General features: G+C 36.1%; 1 protein-coding gene across 8 annotated transcripts in view; it reads left to right on the top strand.

Annotated features, from left to right (window-relative positions):
- Positions 1-20,369, top strand: part of GGNBP2 (gametogenetin binding protein 2) — a 31,055-nt gene extending 10,686 nt beyond the window's left edge. For 4 of the 8 annotated variants that reach the window (XM_055090067.1, XM_028498686.2, XM_024127688.3 and 1 more), the window contains 11 exons: positions 1,427-1,525; positions 6,016-6,141; positions 6,231-6,344; positions 12,172-12,381; positions 13,417-13,591; positions 14,739-14,933; positions 16,910-17,057; positions 17,413-17,538; positions 17,621-17,769; positions 18,294-18,542; positions 19,593-20,220. In XM_055090067.1, the coding sequence (XP_054946042.1) occupies positions 1,427-1,525; positions 6,016-6,141; positions 6,231-6,344; positions 12,172-12,381; positions 13,417-13,591; positions 14,739-14,933; positions 16,910-17,057; positions 17,413-17,538; positions 17,621-17,769; positions 18,294-18,542; positions 19,593-19,796 (1,795 nt within the window). In that variant the 3' untranslated portion in view covers positions 19,797-20,220. Of the gene's footprint in view, positions 1-1,426; positions 1,526-6,015; positions 6,142-6,230; positions 6,345-12,171; positions 12,382-13,416; positions 13,592-14,738; positions 14,934-16,909; positions 17,058-17,412; positions 17,539-17,620; positions 17,770-18,293; positions 18,543-19,592 lie in introns of all 8 variants that reach the window. The other 4 variants (XM_007114718.4, XM_007114717.4, XM_007114721.4 and 1 more) reach the window with 4 other exon arrangements.
- The last annotated feature ends 450 nt before the right edge of the window (positions 20,370-20,819 follow it).

Here is a 20,819-nt window from a genome sequence, read left to right as displayed (position 1 = left end):
CATGAAGTTTTGCTTACCGTCACCTGTGTTGAGAATAAGTAAAAGGGTCATGGAAGGATGGAGAAACAGGCTTGTTTAATAGTCCATGCAAGAAATAATAGTGACCAGTATAGTGGCCACGGAGATAATGAGAAATGGTTGGATCCTGGATATATTTTGAGGAATGAGCCAACAGGATTTTTGGGTAGATTGGATGTGGAGGAGGGCATCAAGGATGATTCCCAGATTTGGGGTCTAAAGAGCAGGACAGATGGTTTCCATTTACTGAGGTGGGTAGGACAGGAGGAGGGAGGAGCAATTTTGCAGAACTCACTTTTGGATGTGTTAATTTGAGATAGCAGTTGGGCGTCCAGGTAGAGCTCAGAGAGTTCTGGCCTAGAGATATAAATTTGTGTCATCAACATATACATGGTATTTATATGTATATTTAAACCCGTGAGATGAGATGTGATCACCAAAGGATAGGTGTAAATAGGAAAAGAGAAGAGGTCTGAAGACCAAACCTACTTAGAGGTGGTGGTAGAGTCTTTGGATTTTTATTCTGCTTGAGAAAAGAAGCCTTGGAGGGTTTTTGAATAGAGAAATAACATAATGTGATTTTTGTTTTGAAAAGATGACTCCAGCTGCTAAGTGAAACATAGTGTGTAAAGGCAAACTGTAGAAGCAGAGAGACCATTTGGGAGGCCAGCTGTTGCAGTTGACTAAGTTAGAGAGGCAAGTTGGACAAGGGTGGTAATGGTGGAGGTGATGAGAAGTGATTTGATTCTGAATATATTTAAAAGTTAGAGTTGACAAGCTTTGCTGATTGATGGATGCAGGGTTTGGATAGTTAGCCTTATGTATTTCTATATTTGCATAAAATTTCTGTTGAAGGCTCCTTATCAAGGATAGTGTATGTTTATTTTATTTTATCTTTTATTGTTTCCTTTTTTTTGGGGGCCGCACTACATGGCTTGTGGGATTTTATAATAATTCCCCGACCAGGGATTGAACCCGGGCTCTCAGCAGTGAGAGCACAGAGTCCTAACCACTGGACCGCCAGGGAATTCCCAAGGATAGTGTATGTTTAGATATCTAATGTTTGGACAAGGGAGTATGGCTGAGAGTCAGGTAGCAATCAGTCATAAAATATTTGAGTGCCAGGCACACTGCTAGATACAATGCAGATGCAGGGATGAATGAGACACATGTAGTCTAGGGGCAAGAGTATGTTGAATAGGGCAGGTCTTCAGCGTTTCGATAGGCTGGGAATGGAAAGGGAATATAAATGTTATTGACTCTTGGGTTAGAGTTTGATGAGAAATTTTCAAAGTAAGTGATGTGTCTAATACTTTAAATATACTTCTCACTAAAAGGCATAGAGATTTTGAAAATTCTAAAGAAAAGTTAATATTAATCAAACCTTTAATGGTTTATTTTTAATTAGGTCCAAACTAAATGACATGATAGATGCTATTCCAAAAAGTAAAAAGAACAAGAGATGTCAGTTGCACTCCTTAGATACGCACAAACCAAAACCTTTGGGGTAAGTAGAATTGATTATCAGGATGCTTTGTCAGTGTTAAGATTATAAATGTTGATCACATTTGGTAAAAAGAAAAGAAACCCTGCTAGTTTTATTTCATTAATTGTTCACACTATAACATAAAAACCATATAATTGGTCAAAATAAATATGTATCCTGGTTCTGTAGGCCTTTTTGCATTGGGACCATATAGGTTTGATTTTTTTTTTTTTTAAGTTTTTTTTTTTTTCCTTGTATTAAATATGTTTCAGAGAAAGGAGGTTGAGATCTTTGTGGAAATTTATGTAGCCAATATTAAATTTTTCAAAGTCGTGGTATCGTTTTTTTAATCTATGTAATAGTCATAATGTATAAATTATTTTTCTTGTCTTCCTTGTCTCTAGGTCTCCCTAATAATTTATCAAGGATTTTAAAAAAAATCTTGAATCAGTTATAGCAATGTGAATTTATGTAACTAATTTGCAGTTTTCTTCTTGGGTAGGAGCTACAGTGTCCAAGGCTGCTTCTGCCCCCATCTCCTAGCACAGTGTCACAGTTGTTCCTCAAAATTGCTTGGGGTTGGGGGTGGTAGGGAGAAGCAGTGGAATTTGAAGGGAGTTTCTTTTTTTTTTTTTTTTAACATCTTTATTGGAGTATAACTGTTTTACAATGGTGTGTTAGTTTCTGCTTTACAACAAAGTGAATCAGTTATACATATACATATGTTCCCATATCTCTTCCCTCTTGCGTCTCTCTCCCTCCCACCCTCCCTATGAAGGGAGTTTCTAAGAAGTAACTTTTGTTTGGGGGGAGAATGGGATGATGTAAAACTATACTTCTGAATTAATTTTAAAAATTAGTTTTTTTGGATATCTCATTAGTAGTGTTGACACCATTGTTAAATTGACATTTTCCGCTCTGGTAAAAAGACCTAGATGACCAGGTGGTGGTGTGTTAATAGTTAATAATCCTTTTTTTTTTTTTCTATACTCAGGAACAAAAAAGTTTTTAAACTTTTATTATGAAAACTGTCAAACACATAGAAAAGTAGAGAGACTATACAAGGACCCTCTTACCCCCAAATACCTTCACCCAGACTCAGTAGTTATCAAGATTTGCCACATTTATTTCATTTGTTCACCTTTTCCTTTGCTGAAGTATTTTAAAGCAAGTTCCAGGCATCATGTTATTTTACTACTACATATTTCCACATTCATCTCTAAATACAGTGATATTTTCTTTCATGACAGTGCCATTGTAACACCTAACAAAACTTTTAACTATAATAATCTAATACCCAGTTCATACTCACATTTCCCCAACTCTCTCTAAAAGTGTCTTCTTACACTGATTTGTTAGAATCAAGATCTAAACAAGAACCACACATTATATGATTTCTAAGTGTGAGAGCTCTGAACCCAGTAAAGCTCTACACATCCTAAAGTGCTTATCTAAGGATAATTATTTCATATACCTGATTTACCAATATCTTTAAAGAATTCCTGACTTTCTGAATGCAGAATCCATTCTAATTTTCTCATTAGACAGTAACCTTTTCTGAATAACCTGTTGACTAAAGCCACAGAGTAGTATGATATACTACAAAGGCTGCCTTCTGTGTTTTTGTTATGAATATTCTTCATTGAGCTGAAAAGCAACAGCTACCCCAACATCTTAAACATCTGTGCTCATTGCCAGCTTCCTTCAAAGACCAGTCCTTCCGCTTTTGCTCCGGATTCCAGCTCTTCTCTTTTTCTCCCTGACTTTGCTTCATCAATTATCTACTTTTATTAAAAATTGACATACAGCTATGTTTTCCTATATTTCAGCTTAAAAACAAAAAACAAACCTCCACAGACTTCACATCCTGCTTCAGCTCTAGCCCCACCACATGGGAAGACATGTTTTGTAAGGTTGTTTGCTGAGTTATGCAGTCAGTGTGAATGGAGTTAGTTAAGCAACACCTCCTAATGTAGCTTCAGTTATTCCCACATGCCATGTGGACAGCAGGCCAGAGAGTATAGTCTGCTTAGCCAAGACTTCTCCTCCACTTTGGATGGTCACTGCCATTCTATGCTACTATGACTTTTCTTTTTATATTTTCCCTGTGTTGTTCCCCCCTTTCTCTCTTTAGATTTTCTTCAGGGGAAAGTGTAATACAGTTAATTAGCTTTTAGCCTAATCAGTAGTAACAATCTAGTTCAGTCTTCTTGAGAGTATTCTCACATTCATGCAAGTAAACCCAAGTTATTGTCTGTCTGGGAGTAAGTGTGAGGTCTGAAAGAGAGGTCTGAAAGAAAGGTCTAGGCTAGAGTTGTAGGTCTGTAGCTGATGAAGGATACACGGTTGACTCTTTTTTAAAAAAAATTTATTTATTTATTTGGCTGCGTCGGGTCTTGGTTGCGGCGCATGGGATCTTCATTGGGGCATGTGGGATATTTTGTTGGGGCACGTGGGATCTTCGTTGTAGCACGCAGGCTTCAGAGCGCCTGGGCTCAGTAGTTGTGGTGCGCGGGCTTAGTTGCCTTGTGGCATGTGGGAATCTTAGTTCTCCAACCAGAGATCGAACCGGCATCCCCTGCATTGGAAAGCAGATTCTTAACCGCTGGACCACCAGGGAAGTCCCTACAGTTGACTCTTGAACAGTGCAGGGGTTAGGAGCACCGACCCTCCATGCAATGGAAAATTTGAGTGTAACTTCTAGTTGGCCCTTTATATTCGTGGTTCCTTCCTATCCTCAGATTCCACGAACTGAAAAGTGTGTAGTACTGTGCTATTTACTACTGAAAAAAATCTGTGCATAAGTGGATCTGCGCAATTCAGCCTCATGTTGTTCAACTGTATAAGATCACCTAGAGGAAGAGTAGAGTAGTAGAAAGGAATGCTGAGGAATTCAGTTTAATGGTAAAAAGAATAAGCCTAAAGAAACTCGAGAAAGAATCGCCAGAGAGATAGGAGGAAGCCAAGGGAAAAGAGTGTGGGGCGGTGGTTGGTAAGCTGTGTTGAAGGTTGCTGAGTTATCAAGGACCCAAAAGTGTCTGTTGGATATAGCAACACTGAGATAATTGGTGATCTTGATGAGCATATCTGTGGTTGAATGGAAACAATCTAGATCAGCATGGGTAGAAAAGTGCATTCAATGCAAGGTTGTAATGGGTTAAACTGTGAGTGGATGGTGTGGGAGTAGAACAAGGAAATGAAAAGACTTCCTTTTTTAGAGAGCTTGATCTTGAAAGGAAGGAGTGATATAAAGACATTTGGTCTGGAGAGATGATGGATAAAATCTTGATTTGAGCTGTAGAATTTTTTTTCAAGCTTTTTTTAGAATAATGCTTTCACATTCTGATGGTATAATAATCATTCCCCAGCTCTGATTTCATGAACCTTTTCCTCAGTAATGAGAACTTGAGTTTGAGAGTTACTCAGTTTTAGATTATGGGTCACTCAGGCGTAGAAAATTGCAAATTTGGGAGATGAGAATAGAAGGATATAACATGCAAGGCAGAGCAGGAGTTGAGGTTTTTGTTTCAAAAATCAGGAACATTGATCCTTGGCCTGAGCCCTTGTGAGATGGGAGTAGGGAGCTGAATTGTACGTATGACCTTATAGGGTGGGCAGGGGGTTGAGAGATACTTACTTAGCTATATAGAGTAGGTTAAGTAAAGATTCAGAAGTTTTTCCATCTCAAGCATCCCAGGTAATGAATTTCTAGGACTGTAGTGAGACCCTGCAGAAGAACAGGCAGGAGCCAGTTGTTCAGAATCATGAAAAATCAAGAAGACTATCATTGAATGGAATATAGAAACATATTTCTCTTGGAATGCACATCTGCAACAAAGCAAAATGCATGACCAGCGCCACATTGCAACCTGTGGGGGAGGGAGAGTCTGGGAAGTTTTTAGTAAGTTTTTATAAAATTATTTGTATAGTACTTACTACTAATTTAGGCTGTGTAAAGTGTTCATCTTAGTATGCTATCTTTATTTTAGTAAATATAAAAATTTATTTACTATAATTAGATTAATCTGTGACTTTCCCAGTTACTTGTAAATGTGAAGGTAGATAAGAATTTTGTTGCCATGGGCTAGCTATAAAATCACATTAAGTAGATCAACACTTGTTAGTATTTTCAATTTGTGGAAGATTGATCCATGTTTATAGGTGAAAATATTTAATCTTTTTTTTCCAGCCCTTTTGACTTTAAAACATTCCAAGTAGATTTGCTCATAAAATGCTTTGTATGTTAACCAGTTACTATCTTGATAAGTGTAAATGTTGTTAAATTATATCAGGTAAACTTTATAGTTGAGGAGAAGTTTTTGTGTAAAGATATGAGCACCTGTCTAAGTAACATTTTAATATGGTTAAATATGTAATTATATACAAATTTGCAAACTTATCCTTCTAATATCTTAATGTATTAAAGAGTTCGTGATTTTAATTTAGACTATAGAAATTATTCCTTCAGATCATCTCAGTGTCACTAAGCTTTGTACTGTACTGTACTACAGTGAAGGGAGCAGTAGCAGTGTCAGTTCAGAGAAGTTAAGTACAGATAAGAGAAGTAGTGAAGACCACAGGAAGGACAGCAAGTGTAGGATCATTTTCCATTATGGACCTTTCCAGGGAACAGCCAGGTAAAATCAAGCAATCCTTTACTCACCTTTTTTGAATGTTTTACCCTTGTGTATTCCTTCTTCTCACTAAGATTTGTTTCTTTCTGCAGAGGTTGTTGGATGGACGTATGGGAACTAATGTCCCAAGAATGCAGGGATGAAGTAGTTTTAATTGACTCTAGTTGTCTTTTAGAAACACTAGAAACGTATCTGCGAAAACACAGGTAAGTCCAAAGATCATCATGGTGTAGTTGGAAGGTGCCTTAGCTGTCAGTCTTCCAGACTGAGCTGTCACTGACCTTCTTCACATAATAGTACTCCAGCCTTCCCGTTAATACCTGACATGAGGCGGAGTTTAATGTTAGGGTAGGCAGTTCCTTTATAGGATGACTCTCAGTGTTGGCCATCTTGTGTTAGGCCAGCATTTCCATTTTTTGTAATTTCTACCTGTTGGTTCCAGGCCAGCCTTTCAAGAAACGCAAAATAACTGTAAATCAAGTAAAGTGTACTTAATCACTGTGGAAATTCTAGTACTCCTTGTTTTTATGATAGAAGCATTTCATGATGTCATTTTTCAAAATTAAAGTTAAAATAGCAGCTATTACTTAGTAATATTTTGAATTATTTTTTCTTTAATTGTCAAGACCTAAAAATAGAGTTGGAATTCATGTGCTTCCTGTACTATAAAAGTAACTTCAGATTTTTCTTTTTAGAATACTACTTTACAAAGGAATTTTCTAAGTGTCATTAACATTTGGAAATTCGTAGGGAGGGAGAGTGCAGTAGGAAAGGAAACTGGTAAGGGAGCCATCTAGAGATGGCGTTCTTGGGGGGGGGAGTTGTACTGTTTTCATATAAATTTGTCACATGTTGGGTTTGTGGTTGTGTGTTCTTGGACTTTGGGAGAGATATACACAATTACTTTGGGGATACTTCTAGAAAACATGTAAATAATAAAAACTGGCATTATCAAGATTGATGTTTATATGGCAATGAGCTAATGACTTTACCTGCATACTAAGTTTATTAAGTGTTTTTTTTTTTTTTAGAATTACAAACTTTCTTGTTTTTTTGCCTTAGTTGATTATACCCAAGAGAGTAGAGAATATGTCAATTATTTGGAGTTTGGGAGGGGGATTTTTAACCGTAAAACATAAATGTATAGGTCTGTTGTAGATTCCTTTCTCTTTCAATATGAATTGATCCTTGTATTCAATATGAATTGGTCCCCAAAAGATAGCTATTTAGGGTGATAAATTACTAGTTACTATAGCTAATGTTTTGGAATTTCCTGTATTGGTTTTAGATATTTCCTGTGTTTAGGGGGCAGTAATTTATAAGAAAGGTGGAGTCCATTTTATAAATATGTTAAGGATGAGGGGAGAAGTATAATTAAGAGAGCAATTAAGGGAGTTTGCATTGAATCTGGGTTCTACTGATTATAACTTTGTACAAGTTACTTTTCTGTGCCTCAGTGTTTTTCTTCTTTAAGACAAAAATAATGATAGAAATGGTCTTAATAGGATTTATTATAAGATTAAATTTGTAGTGAGGATTGATGATACATAATAAGAATAACTTAGAACAGTATCTGGCACACAGTAAGCACATCAGTGAACCTTTGCATGCCAGATTTGCAAGTCCTTGTTAATCTTGTGTATCTAGTTCTTGTTTTAGGTACAGGTTGAGTTTTTGAGGTACAGTCAGTTGAAAATGATTTCTAAACGTCTGAATAATGGACCTTCTTGGCACTTCTACTTTATTTAGGGGACTTTTCTGAGCACTTTATAATAAAGATTTTATAACACTATTTAGCCAGTTAAATATTATGATAGTACATTATTAGAAATGAGGTGTTAGGAAACTGAAACCTCTGAATTAAGAAAATGTTTTTTAAATTTGTGTGCAGGGTTACTTTTGAAAACAGGAAAAACCACTTTCATTCTTGTGGCTTACATGTAAATTTTTAAATTGCTGTTTACTTATGCTTATGTTACTTATGATTACGTACAAACATATTAGACTGAAGATTTAAAGCAGTAAGATATGTGGAAAATATTTCAAGTTTCATTGTTGGTACTGTATGACATTTAACCATCTATTTACTCAAAAATCTAAACTTACCATTATAGCTTGAAAATGTGGAAGTATTTTTATTTCTGTGTCCGTGACCATTTCTCCCACCAAGGGGAAGATTTTTTTAAATTGTGATAAAAAAACATAACTTATACTTGCCCTCTTAACAGTTTTTAAGTGTTCAGTACAGTATTGTTAACTGTTTGCTCATTGTTGTACAGTGGATCTCTAGAATTTTTTCATGTAGCATGACTGAAGCTATACCACATCCATTGAACAATAACTCCTCATTTACCCCTCCTCTCACCCACTGCAAGCCACCATTCTGTTTTTTGTTACTTTCAGTTCAGTTACTTTATATAACTCACCTGAGTGGAATCATGCAGTATTTGTCTTTTTGTGTCTGACTTATTTCACTTAGCATAATGTCCATAAGGTTCATCCATGTTGTAACAGATGACAGAATTTTCTTCTTTTTTGAGGATAAATAATGTTCCATTGTATGTATACACCACATTCACCTGTCAGTGGACATTTAGGTTGTTCCCACATCTTGGCTATTGTGAACAATGCTGCAGTGAACATGAGTGTGTGCAAAAAGCTCTTCGAGATCCTGTTTTTAATTCTTTTGTATATATTCCCAGAACTGGGATTGCTGGATTATATGATAGTTCTGTGTTTAATTTTTTGAAGAGATGCTATGCTATTGGATTGGCCAAAAAGTTCATTCTGGTTTTTCTGTACAATGTCATGGAAAAACCCAAACGAACTTTTTGGCCAACCCAATATAATATTTGCCATGCTGGCAGCACCATTTTACAATCCCATCAACAGTGTGCAAGGGTTCCAGTTTCTCCAGATCCTTGCCAACACTTGTTATTTTCTAATTTTTTGATAGTAGCCATACAGTGGGTTTGAGGTGATACTGTGTGGTTTTGATTTGCATTTCCATGATGATTAGTGATGTTGAGCATTTTGTCATATGCTTATTAGTTATTTGTATATCTTCTTTGGAGAAATGTCTATTCATGTCCTTTGTCTATTTTTTAATCAGGTTCTTTTTTTGTTTGTTTTGTTATTGAGTTGTAAGAGTTCTTTATTTATTCTGGATGTTAACCCCTTATCCAGTATATGGTTTGTAAATATTTTCTCCATTCCATAGGTTGTTCTTCACTCTGTTCATTGTTTCCTTTGCTACCCAGAAGTTTTAAAGTTTGATATAGTCTGATTTGTCTATTTTTTCTTTTGTTCCCTGTGCTTTTGATGCCATATCCAAGAAATCATCATCTATTCCATTATTATGTTTTCTTCTAGGGGTTTTATAGTTTCAGGTCTTAATGTTTATGTCTTTAACCCATTTTGAATTAATTTTTGTATATTTCTGTGTCTATTTTTTAAGCATTAGTGAAACATAATGATTTAACTTTACTTGTCAGCATTATTGCCTCTGTTTACAAAATGGGCTTAGAGCTTCCGTTTTAACATATATTCATTTCATTTCATGTCCATCCTTAAAGAAGGCTTCTGCAATTCCCATAACTAGAATTCAACTTTCCTGTGTGCATGCACGCACACACACCCACACACGCACGCACGCACACAGTGGACTACTACTCAGCCATAGGAAAGAATGAAATAATGCCATTTGCAGCAACATGGATGGACCTAGAGATTATCATACTAAGTGAAGTAAATCAGAAAGGCAAATACCATATGATATTACTTGTATGTGGAAGCTAAAATATGATACAGTGAAACATTTACAAAGCAGAAACAGGCTCACAGACGTAGAAAACAGAAACAGGCTCACAGACGTAGACAAATTTATGGTTACCGAAGGGTGAAGGGAATAGAGGAGGGAGGGATAAATTAGGAGTTTGGGATTAGCAGATACAAACTACTATATATAAAATAGATAAACACAAGGTCCTACTGTCTAGCACAGGGAACAATATTCAATATTCTATAATAAACCATAATGGAAAAGAATATGAAAAAGAATATATATATATTTATATATCTGAATCACTTTGCTGTACACCAGAAGCTAACACAACATTGTAAGTCAACTATACTTCAATTAAAAAAAAAAAAAAGTAGTCCATTGTATATCTGGTATGTATAGGGGGGTGGGGTAGAGTAGAGGGACCATGAAGGGAGAGGTGAATCTTGGGAAATAAGGCTGGAAATAGTAGATTGGGTAAGAGAAGTCACTGAAGGCCTTAATGGGTTTGAACTTTATTCATAGACAGTGGGGAGGTTTTTAAGCTGAGAGTGAGGTAATGAGATTTGTTTAAAAAAATTATTTTGGTATGAGAGATGCATTAGAGCTAGTAAGAGTGGAAGCAGGGAAACCTGTTAAGAAGCATTTTTTAAAATTGTCTAGGCAATTGAAAAGAATTGACCTTCAAGAGAATTTTAGAAAGAATTGATACCAATTGGCTCCACCCCTAAAAGCAGGACCTAAGGAGGAGTTGGAATTGACTGAGGTTTCATCCTGGGTGACTGTGTGAATGGTGATTTCTTTTTTTTTTAATTTCATTTTATTTTATTTTATTTTATTTATTTATTTTTTAACATCTTTATTGGAGTATAATTGCTTTACAATGGTGTGTTAGTTTCTGCTTTATAACAAAGTGAATCAGCTATACATATACATATATCCCCATATTGAATGGTGATTTCTTAACACAGATGGAAGGGAACATAGGAAGGGAACCATGTTGCCCTTGGTTTTGGACAACAAATTTAATGTGTTGCCTTTTGGACGTCTGTGTTGCCGCCCATTTTTTCTGTATGGGTCTGGCCCTCAGGCAAGGACAGAGACTTGAGCAGAGCTGTAGAGTTGAGAGACATGTTGACTGAAGCTATGGGAATAGATGAGCTCATCTGGGTAGATGAATCTAAATCAAAGAGAGCAAAATTTCCTCATTCCACCACAGCTGATCTTCTCAGAATTATGAATATTGTGAGCCTGGCTTTTTCGCCAGACCGAATTCTTCCTTATTTCAGAAATTCAAAAATAAAGAAACCAAGCTTTATTCTTTTTTCTTTTCTGATTGAATAGTGAATTGTATGTATATGATATGTTACTCTTGATTTTATTTGCATTTCTTTGATTACTATTGATGCTGTTTATAGTGGAATATATTGCCCACCACCTTAAGTTACTTCTCTGTAAATTGCTCGGTTGTAGTCATAATTCTATTATTTGTGAGTTATTTTCAATTGTTTATAAAGTTGTATTTCAAAAAAAATGGTTTATAAAAGAAAACTTTTCTACATCCTTCTCCATTCACATGCTCTTCTGTACTTTTACCACATTATGTACAGTCAAGTTTAAACCACATTTCTACATATATGTTGTCTATATTATGACTGAGTGTTGAGAAACATGCATTTTCTTTTGGAGGAAAGAATTTGACATTTTGGAAATTACCAGTAAAGTAAAAATTACATGTACCACTTTCCCATTCTTCTTGGCCTTCCCACCCCACATACTTAGCTAGTGATGTATTAAAATGTAAAAATTTGAATCAAGGTTTACTGGCTGAAGATACCAACTATCTTCAGAGGCTGAAAGGAGAGGGATCCTAGAGTCATTGGTTGGTAGCCTCTCTTGTTTTATTTTCTGACCTGCACAAATAGCTCTTGAAGTGAAGATATGCTAGTCCTTGGCAACTAATATTTTCTGGCCATGTATTTTATGCACTAACAGGTATTTATCTGCCTCATTCTTTTAGGCCCATGTGTTTCTCTAGTTTAAAAAGCATTTGCAAATGGAGCTCTAGTTTTACCCATGTAATCCCTAAATGTGTATTTACCTTATATGTGTATGTTTTCAGTGTGTGTATGGAGGCTTTTTTTAATGCTCTATATGGGAGGGGGGGAGGGTCATTGTCTAGTACACTGTTATATACCTCATGAAATAATTACACAGCCAGTTCTTAATTTTGAGGTTTTTCTTTTCAACAGGTTTTGCACTGATTGCAAAAATAAAGTCCTCCGAGCATACAATATCCTTATTGGTGAACTTGATTGCAGCAAAGAGAAGGGCTACTGTGCTGCACTTTATGAAGGCTTGCGGTGCTGTCCACATGAGCGACACATACATGTTTGCTGTGAGACAGACTTCATTGCACATCTTTTGGGTCGTGCTGAGCCAGAGTTCGCAGGAGGGTATGAGTATGTAATTTGCTAGAATGGGCTATCTAGCGCTTTGCTTCATTTTATCCTTCTGCCTCAGTACATATGATATATGTATAAATTAAAGTGTGCCTGTAAAGATTTTGCTTTCTTTAAAATATGCATTTAGTTGACTGAGTAGAAAAAGGGAGAAAATGTCGATCAGTTGTCTGCTCCTTGTTGCTTGAAGTAGGCAGGCTTCTTTTGGCTTTCATTATTATAGCTTATCATTTTCATTTGAAAATGATTAGAAGGGATTTTTTTCCCCCTCCATCCATGCGTTTCCTTGTTTAAATTTTGTTTATAATGATGGTTTTTGCATAGGAAGTGAGATCTTTGCAGCAGGGGGTTAAGAAATACTTTATTGAATGTAATTCATGAACTGTGTATATTATTACTAAATTATATAGGAAGCTAAAATTTTATCTCTGGCTTTGTTGTAGAAAGAAAATCAAAAAAATTGTTCACAATAAATTGAACCCACCTCCCCTTGTGTTTTGTGTATCAGCTCTCATTTGAGTGCCTACTTTCTGCTAGGCATACAGAATACAAACACTTCTTTTATCACTGAAGTTCATGAACACTTCTACTGAAGACTGGCCTAGAGGGCTTTTGCCCATGATTGAATCACTTTGGTATTGTCTTTCTCCTCAAAAAAAAAAAAGAACAAAAACCAAACAGGCATTTGCTGTAATTGGAAGGTGAACTGTCATGCCTACTTGAGCTGGACACTTAACATATGATGACTTCTCTGTGCTCCAGAAAACCTCTCCTTAGGGCCAGTTCCTGAATTACCTTATGTTTAGCAATATTAAGGCTGAGTTCTACCTGCATGTGTATTTCTCATTGGTTTTATACGTGTGTGCTCGTGTATTTATATATACATTGAGTTTGAATGTATAACTGTCTTGTTATTAGTTTGTTACTAGGCATGCAGACTGTGTTTAAAACCTGAACTTGCACAGGTGTTATCCATCTTTTACTGTTTCAGCTTAAGGGTATTAGGAAATATGTGTGATTTATTCTTCTTTATAGGAGAAGAGAAAGGCATGCTAAGACAATAGATATAGCTCAAGAAGAAGTTCTGACCTGCTTGGGAATTCATCTTTATGAAAGACTGCATCGAATCTGGCAAAAACTACGGGCAGAAGAGCAGACGTGGCAGATGCTTTTCTATCTTGGTGTTGATGCTTTACGCAAGAGTTTTGAGGTAAGAACAGTGGACTGCTTCAGTGTCCAGATTGCTTAGTTAAGTTTGGACTGAATCTTAATGTTAATCACCACTCTTACCTTGCCTTAGCTGTGATCTACTGGTCATGGCTTTTGGGGGGTTAGGAGAGGAGTTTGCTGGGGAACTGAAATTTAGAAGTTGTTTATGGATTTTTTCTTTGTTTTTTAATCCCGTTACTCTGCCAGCCTTGATTTTTAGACATTCTGAGAGTAGAAAACTGAAATTGATGATTATTTAATGAGAAGCTGCTATGAAACATAACTGTTGACAAGTTAAAAGCAACCCAAAAATAAGCATCAAAATTAGAAACATTTAATGAGTCCAGTTTGCCTGCTTCTTTCCAATCGTATGGAGTAAATGGTGTCTGAATGCCATGATATAAGAGCTACTTTTTAGAAGCACACTGAAGGCTCTTTATAATGCTGGTATTGGGTTTCATGCTTGTCATTTGGTAACATTATTTTCAGTTATACTCTGTAGAACATAAATTTTTGGCTAGTGAATATTTTGTTATATTCTAGGGCATGGTTGTAACTCTTTAACTGGTCACCAGTCCTTTTTGAAAATGGTACGAAAGCTATAAACCCTTTTTTCAAAAGCCCATCCCTGAATTTTAAACACTGTTCTGGGGAGTCTGAGATTTGTGCTAGTTTTTGCTAAACAGATTTCTTACTCCTTTTCTCTTTGAATGTTTGTGTCTTCAGAAACTAGATCATTTAATCAGGTTATTCTTCTCGTTGTATGAAGAAATAGATGAATATTTACCTTGCTGTGTTAAAATTCTGAAATTTGAAGCTAGAATATTTCTGGTTTGAAATTGGAGTATGTGGAAGTCTACCTTTCCCATAGGAATTAGTTGTATATTCATTTCCCGAGTAGATTTTAAGACTGTCATCATTTAAGGTATTAAAATTTAAAATTCTTTGTGGGGACTGCCTGACAAAACACAGCAAAGTAAATATTCATCCATTTCTTCATACAATGAGAAGACCAACCTGACAAAATTGCAGCATGAAATACCAGTTTCTGTGTGTGTGGTATCATTTAAAATTAACAAGTGAGAATTTCCATGGAAAATAAAGGGAAGTTTGGGCCAGTATTCAGTCTCAGCTTTGTTTTATAATAGATGACTGTGGAAAAAGTACAGGGTATCAGTCGATTGGAACAACTTTGTGAAGAATTTTCAGAGGAGGAACGAGTAAGAGAACTCAAGCAAGAAAAGAAGCGCCAAAAACGGAAGAATAGACGAAAAAATAAATGTGTGTGTGATATTCCTACTCCCTTACAAACAGCAGATGAAAAGGAAGTAAGCCAAGAGAAGGTAGTATTTCTTGATATTGACTCATAAATATATAGCTTTTTTCCAGATTTCAGCACTTTTACTGTGCTTTCCCAGAATGTGGCTACTTTGGCTTCTTTATTGGCTCTTTTCTTACTCTAATCTGTATAAGCGAAAATCTTTAATGTCGTGTGTTTGTTTTCTAGAGACAATGTTGGCTAGTTAACTTATTACGTGACCTTAGTATTCTGCTAGATCATAGTCCAAATGTGAAAAGTTAACTCCATGCATGACCTAGAGCAGTTCTCAACTTTCAGTCTCAGGACGCCTTTGCATTTTTCTGTTTTGTTTTGTTTTTGGTTTTTTTGGCCGTGCCACGCAGCATGCGGGATCCTAATTCCCCTACCAGGGATCGAACCCATGCCCCCTGCACTGGAAGTGTGGAGTCCCAACCACCGGACCGCCAGGGAATTCCCTCCTTTGCATTCTTAAAAATTAGGGAGCCCAGTGAGCTTTTGTTTATGTGGATTATACTTATCAGCATTTACTGTATTAGAAATGAAAATGGACAAATTTAAAGTTATTTATTATTCTTTTAAAAATAATAAGCCCACTATATGTTAAAATGAATAACATTTTTTGAAAAATAACTAGAAAAAATTGAGAAGGGTGGCATTAATTTGTATTTTTGCAAATCTCTCTAATATTTGGCTTAAAAGGAATCAGGTAAATTCTCATTCAGTCTGTTTGCATATGTTGCTTGGTTATAGCATGTGAAGAAAGTCTGACTTCACCCAGATATATATAGTAGGAAAAGGGAGGAGTATTTTAATATAAACCTTTTCAGATAGTTGTGGATATTCTTCTTTGGCATTATAACTTGACAGGTGGTAGTTTCTTAAAGATTAGTTGCAATGTGGCACCTGACACCTTATCAGTGACCTTTTCATACTTTTAAATTAAAACGCACTGGTCTGTCTTGGCACTTTGAATAGATTTTATTTATGCATGATTCTGTAACGTCATGCGTTGGTCATTTGAAAGATAATGGTTCACTGAGTTATGCAGATCTTTCCAGATATTGACATTCATTATATAATATCATATAAACATGTTAAAACCACTACTCATCCCATCAAAAAGGTCTTTTAAGTATTGGGAAGCTTCAAGCTCATTGTGCTTGTGTATGCAAGTTTTCAAAATTCTGATTGTAGTTTGCAAGTTGGAATTTTATCAATGACTGTCCATTTTTTTCCTTGAAGAGATGGGCTGACTTCATTCATTTTTGAGAAAATGTCTTTTAAATATCCAAGTCTGAATAACCATAATTTGTCTCTTATTCTTTCTTTCAAGTGAGATTGATGTTCCAGGAAAAAGCAGCTAGTTTAGCTTGCAACTTAAACAGTTGCACAAGTACTTTTACTTGAGACAACTATTATACATTGGTATGCATCAAAAGTGCTTTAAGCATTCTTCCCATTTATCACAGAGTAATAAAAAGACCTCTACGCCATGAGTTCATATTTAATAAAATTCGTATTTTTACTGCTTCATCAGAGACATTCATAAGTGAAATATTGTTTTATCTATTTATTTCCTGATGAGAGTGCTTGACAAGTGAAGAATACGGTGACTGTTAGTACACACTTTGGTTGCCTCTGCCTTGGTTTGTGCTAAAGAAACTTTTCCCACCATTGCTTTTATATTATCAGTGTAAGTGTCAAGACAATGAAAAAGGCAAATCACATCTCAGTGTTATGATGAAATTGGTTTTGACCTAGGGAACCCCTGGGGTCAGCAGACTGCACTTTGAGAATAGCTATCCTAGACTTCCCTGATATCATTAAGTCTTAACTTACTTTTGTTGGTTCTTGGTCTTGAAATGAATTAGTGATTTTTCATGAGAATAATTTTTTTCAATTTTTAACCTTGTAACTCCTATCTTAGGTTAAGGAAATTAAAATATAGCCATTATGGAGGTAAAGCTTTTTACTATCTCTTAATATTGATCCTTAAAGGAAACAGACTTCATAGAAAACAGCTGCAAAGCCTGTGGCAGCACTGAAGATGGTAATAGTTGTGTAGAAGTAATTGTTACCAATGAAAATACATCATGTACCTGTCCTAGCAGTGGCAATCTTTTGGGGTCTCCTAAAATAAAGAAAGGTAAGTAAATAGTTGAAAAAAATTAACCCTTAAGTTTATTCTTTTTTTTTTTTTTTTAATATAAGAGCTTTTAGAGATCCTGTAACCTAGAATTTAGGAACTGCTTTACAGCCCTAAGAATATGATAAAATTTAGTCAGACACTTAGTATTTCCTTTTTCTTTATGGTGTTTGATTTGTTAAATAACAAAATTAAAAACTGTAAAGCTCCAGTCATATTTTCATTATTTGATGCACTTTTTACTTTCAGTAAGCCATCAATTTTGAAATTTTTCTGTGGTCCCCAGGTGGTTCACTCTTTGTCATAATATATTTATTGGCATGTTAATTGTAACTCTCACTTGATTTATTCTCAGGCTTATCGCCACACTGTAATGGTAGTGATTGTGGATATTCATCTAGCATGGAAGGGAGTGAAACTGGTTCTCGGGAGGGTTCGGACGTTGCCTGCACTGAAGGCATTTGTAATCATGACGAACACGGTAGGTTCAGATTAAGCTTCCCAATTATTTCTGCTACATGGCTGATTTAAACACCCAAATAAGAGATTATTGATTTCTGCAGGTGATGACTCCTGTGTTCATCACTGTGAAGATAAAGAGGATGATGGTGATAGTTGTGTTGAATGTTGGGCAAATTCTGAAGAGAACACCACCAAAGGAAAAAATAAAAAGAAGAAAAAGAAAAGCAAGATGTTGAAATGTGATGAACATGTAAGTGTCATAACTTGGAATCCTTAAACCTTTGTTCTTTTCCTTGGAGTGGCAAGTGTGCAGCTTAGCTGCTAGGATTTTTTTTTTTTTTTTTTTTAAGAATGAGTACCTATGCAGTTCCGTTGGTTGCTCATCTTGTGAATTTATATGCATGTGTGTGTCTGATGTGGTCATTTGTCCAACCGTTGATGTGAGTCATAAATCCAATTCATTCTTTTCATAATAGTTTTTAATCTTTTAGCTCTGTAATCTTGAGCAGTTTGCTTGATCTGTTTTCCCATCTGTGAAATGTAGATAATAGTCCCTGTCAGGTTAGGTTCTGTGAAGATGAAATGAAATTATATTGGTGGGTTAGCATAGTGTTTGGTGTGCAGTAAATGCCTAGTAACTGTCAGCTGTTGCTGTTATTCAGTATTCCTGCTAAAATCTTAACACACTCTCAGGGCATTTTTTTTCTTTAAAAAATAGTAATTGCTATTATTCCCTGCCTTTTTACCTGAGAAGTCCTTTTGCTGTGGTTTCAGATCCAAAAGCTTGGAAGCTGTATTACAGATCCAGGTAATCGAGAGGCCTCAGGAAATACCGTGCACACAGTGTTTCACCGTGACAAGACCAAAGATACACATCCTGAAAGCTGTTGCAGCTCTGAAAAGGGTGGGCAGCCACTGCCTTGGTTTGAGCATAGGAAAAATGTACCACAGTTTGCAGAACATACAGAAACGGCGTTTGGTCCTGATTCCGGAAAAGGTGCCAAGAGCTTAGTTGAACTCCTTGTAAGTAAGCCATGATTATCTTTTTGTGGATAACTGATTGTTCATGGGGTAGATGTGGGAGGGAACGTATTTGAGGGTTTAACGTTGGGAATGGGAGGAGGCTTTTAAGCAGTTAAGGGCAGTATTTCATTATTTTTTGGTGACTTCATTCCTGCTCTTCCACTTAACAACTCTGGAGCACATTTCCTCGTCTTCCTTTGTCTCAAAGGTAGAAAAGATTAGTTGGGAGATGGGGATAGAGTTAGTATTGTGTCCAGGAGTCTGACTCCTTGACGAGGGTTATTATAAGCAAACTGCCTTTCTGAGTGGCAATTTATGGTAGCCACCCTTCCAGACCAGGAAAGAATATAGAATCTGAACTAGAGCCCACTTTCTAGGTTACTTCCTTTAGGTGTCATGTAGGATAAAAGCATATAACTGAACTTGGAAAATCTTTTATTACTGACTCCAATCCTTGATACTTTAGATGAATTATACCTGATTCCAAGCGACCCAGTGCATAGTTTGTGTGGGACTTGGAGGAGGGGCAAAGAAGGAGAAGGATGGTATCTTTTCTGTAGTCATGGGATCCCAAGGGAACCAAATCCTTTAGAATATTAGCTTTTTTCTTTTTTATATGGTTGTAAAGTTTAATGGTGATGCTGTGTATTTCATAAGTTTAAAAAAGGTTATATTTTACTTAATAGAGTAAAAAGAGATAGAAGTTGTAGAGATAAAAGTTTCAACTTAGAACCAGCCAGAGATAAGTCAGGTTATTTAAAATTTGGTAGCTATTTGTAACCATCCCTAATCACTTTTGAAGGCTGAAGTGTGTTGGGAGTCTGCTTGTAGGCTTCTAGGACAAATTACAGATCCAGAGTTTTAAACCAAGTTGAGTTGCCTTTTATTCTTACTTAGTACTTTCTAAGACAGAATGACATTATGCTTATCCTGTAAACATTCCAATTAAACTAAAGGTTAGACTGCTTTAATTTTTCTCTGTCCTCCATCACCATAGCATTTTGCATTCTTAATTTAAGTCATAGTCTTAACTACTGCTTTAATTTGCAGGATGAGTCTGAATGTACTTCAGATGAGGAAATCTTTATCTCACAAGATGAAATACAGTCATTTATGGCTAATAACCAGTCTTTCTACAGCAATAGAGAACAATACCGACAGCATCTGAAGGAGAAATTTAATAAATACTGCCGCTTAAATGATCACAAGAGCCCCATTTGTAGTGGCTGGTTGACAACGGCTGGAGCAAATTAAATAAATAAAATAGCTCTGTCTTTCAATGAAACACTCAAGATGACTACTGCGCCTTCTCTTTCAAAAAAAACCTCTTAATTTAGTGACCTATGGCAAAATTTTATCTTAAATCAATGTGATTCTTTCTTGTTTTGGGAGACGGTGGAGGTAACCTCCTTAGTTGTTCTTTCTTCAGGCTTGTGTCTTTAGTTGTGTGGCTGCGCAGGCCTGCCGTATGATTTCAGCCATCCCTTTTCATTAAATGTTTCTCTTCCTGTGAGACTTACTAAAAAGCAACTTAGTGGCAAAAAGTAATGTTGTACTTATACTTCTGTACAGAAATGACAATGAGCTGAATATATGGTTTTACAAAGTAGACATCCACTTGCGAAATGTTTGGATGTAATGTTAAAGCGCAATGTGCAAAATTTAAAATAAAGAATATTTATTAATATGCATAGTAAAATTTGGTGTACATGTTTCTGCTTAATGTGTGGCAGTATTTTAATTTGCCACCTGTGGTCTTGGTACTTGGCCAGTGTTGATGTTAGAGAGGATGAAGAGCAAATGAGGAGAGAGATACAGATTGCTGAAGACAAAATTCTTCCCTTCATCAGAGTTGACAACCGAGAAAAGCAGTTTCCAGTCTTTTGTTTTGAAAGAATAAGTTTGCTGCGATACCTTTAAATACTGGCTAGCATCTTACTTCCTCATGAGACTTTTAATTGCTGCTATTAATAAAATTCCCTGATACATAACACAAGGCACCTTAAATTCAGAGGTTCATATTGAACTAGAAGAATGAGAACAAAACTTGGCAGAATTTCGACCAAAGATTTCCTGATAAGTAATTACTCAGCATGTAGAGAACTGGGAGCAGAAGGCCGCACTGAGAGCCAACCACGCTGCAGTCTGTGTAAGTGCCTGTTCCTTACCTGCTTTCCAGCAATAAGGCCACTATGGCATTACACTTTACTGCTTTCACAAGCTGTCTGTGAGTGCTGAAGAAGGAGAGATTCCCCTAGGAGTAGCATTTGGCTGCCA

The sequence above is a fragment of the Physeter macrocephalus genome, chromosome 14 (genome assembly GCF_002837175.3).
Source record: "Physeter macrocephalus isolate SW-GA chromosome 14, ASM283717v5, whole genome shotgun sequence".
NCBI lineage: Eukaryota > Metazoa > Chordata > Mammalia > Artiodactyla > Physeteridae > Physeter > Physeter macrocephalus.
Note: the sequence above shows the minus strand (reverse complement) of the source record. Positions and strands in the feature narration are given on the sequence as shown.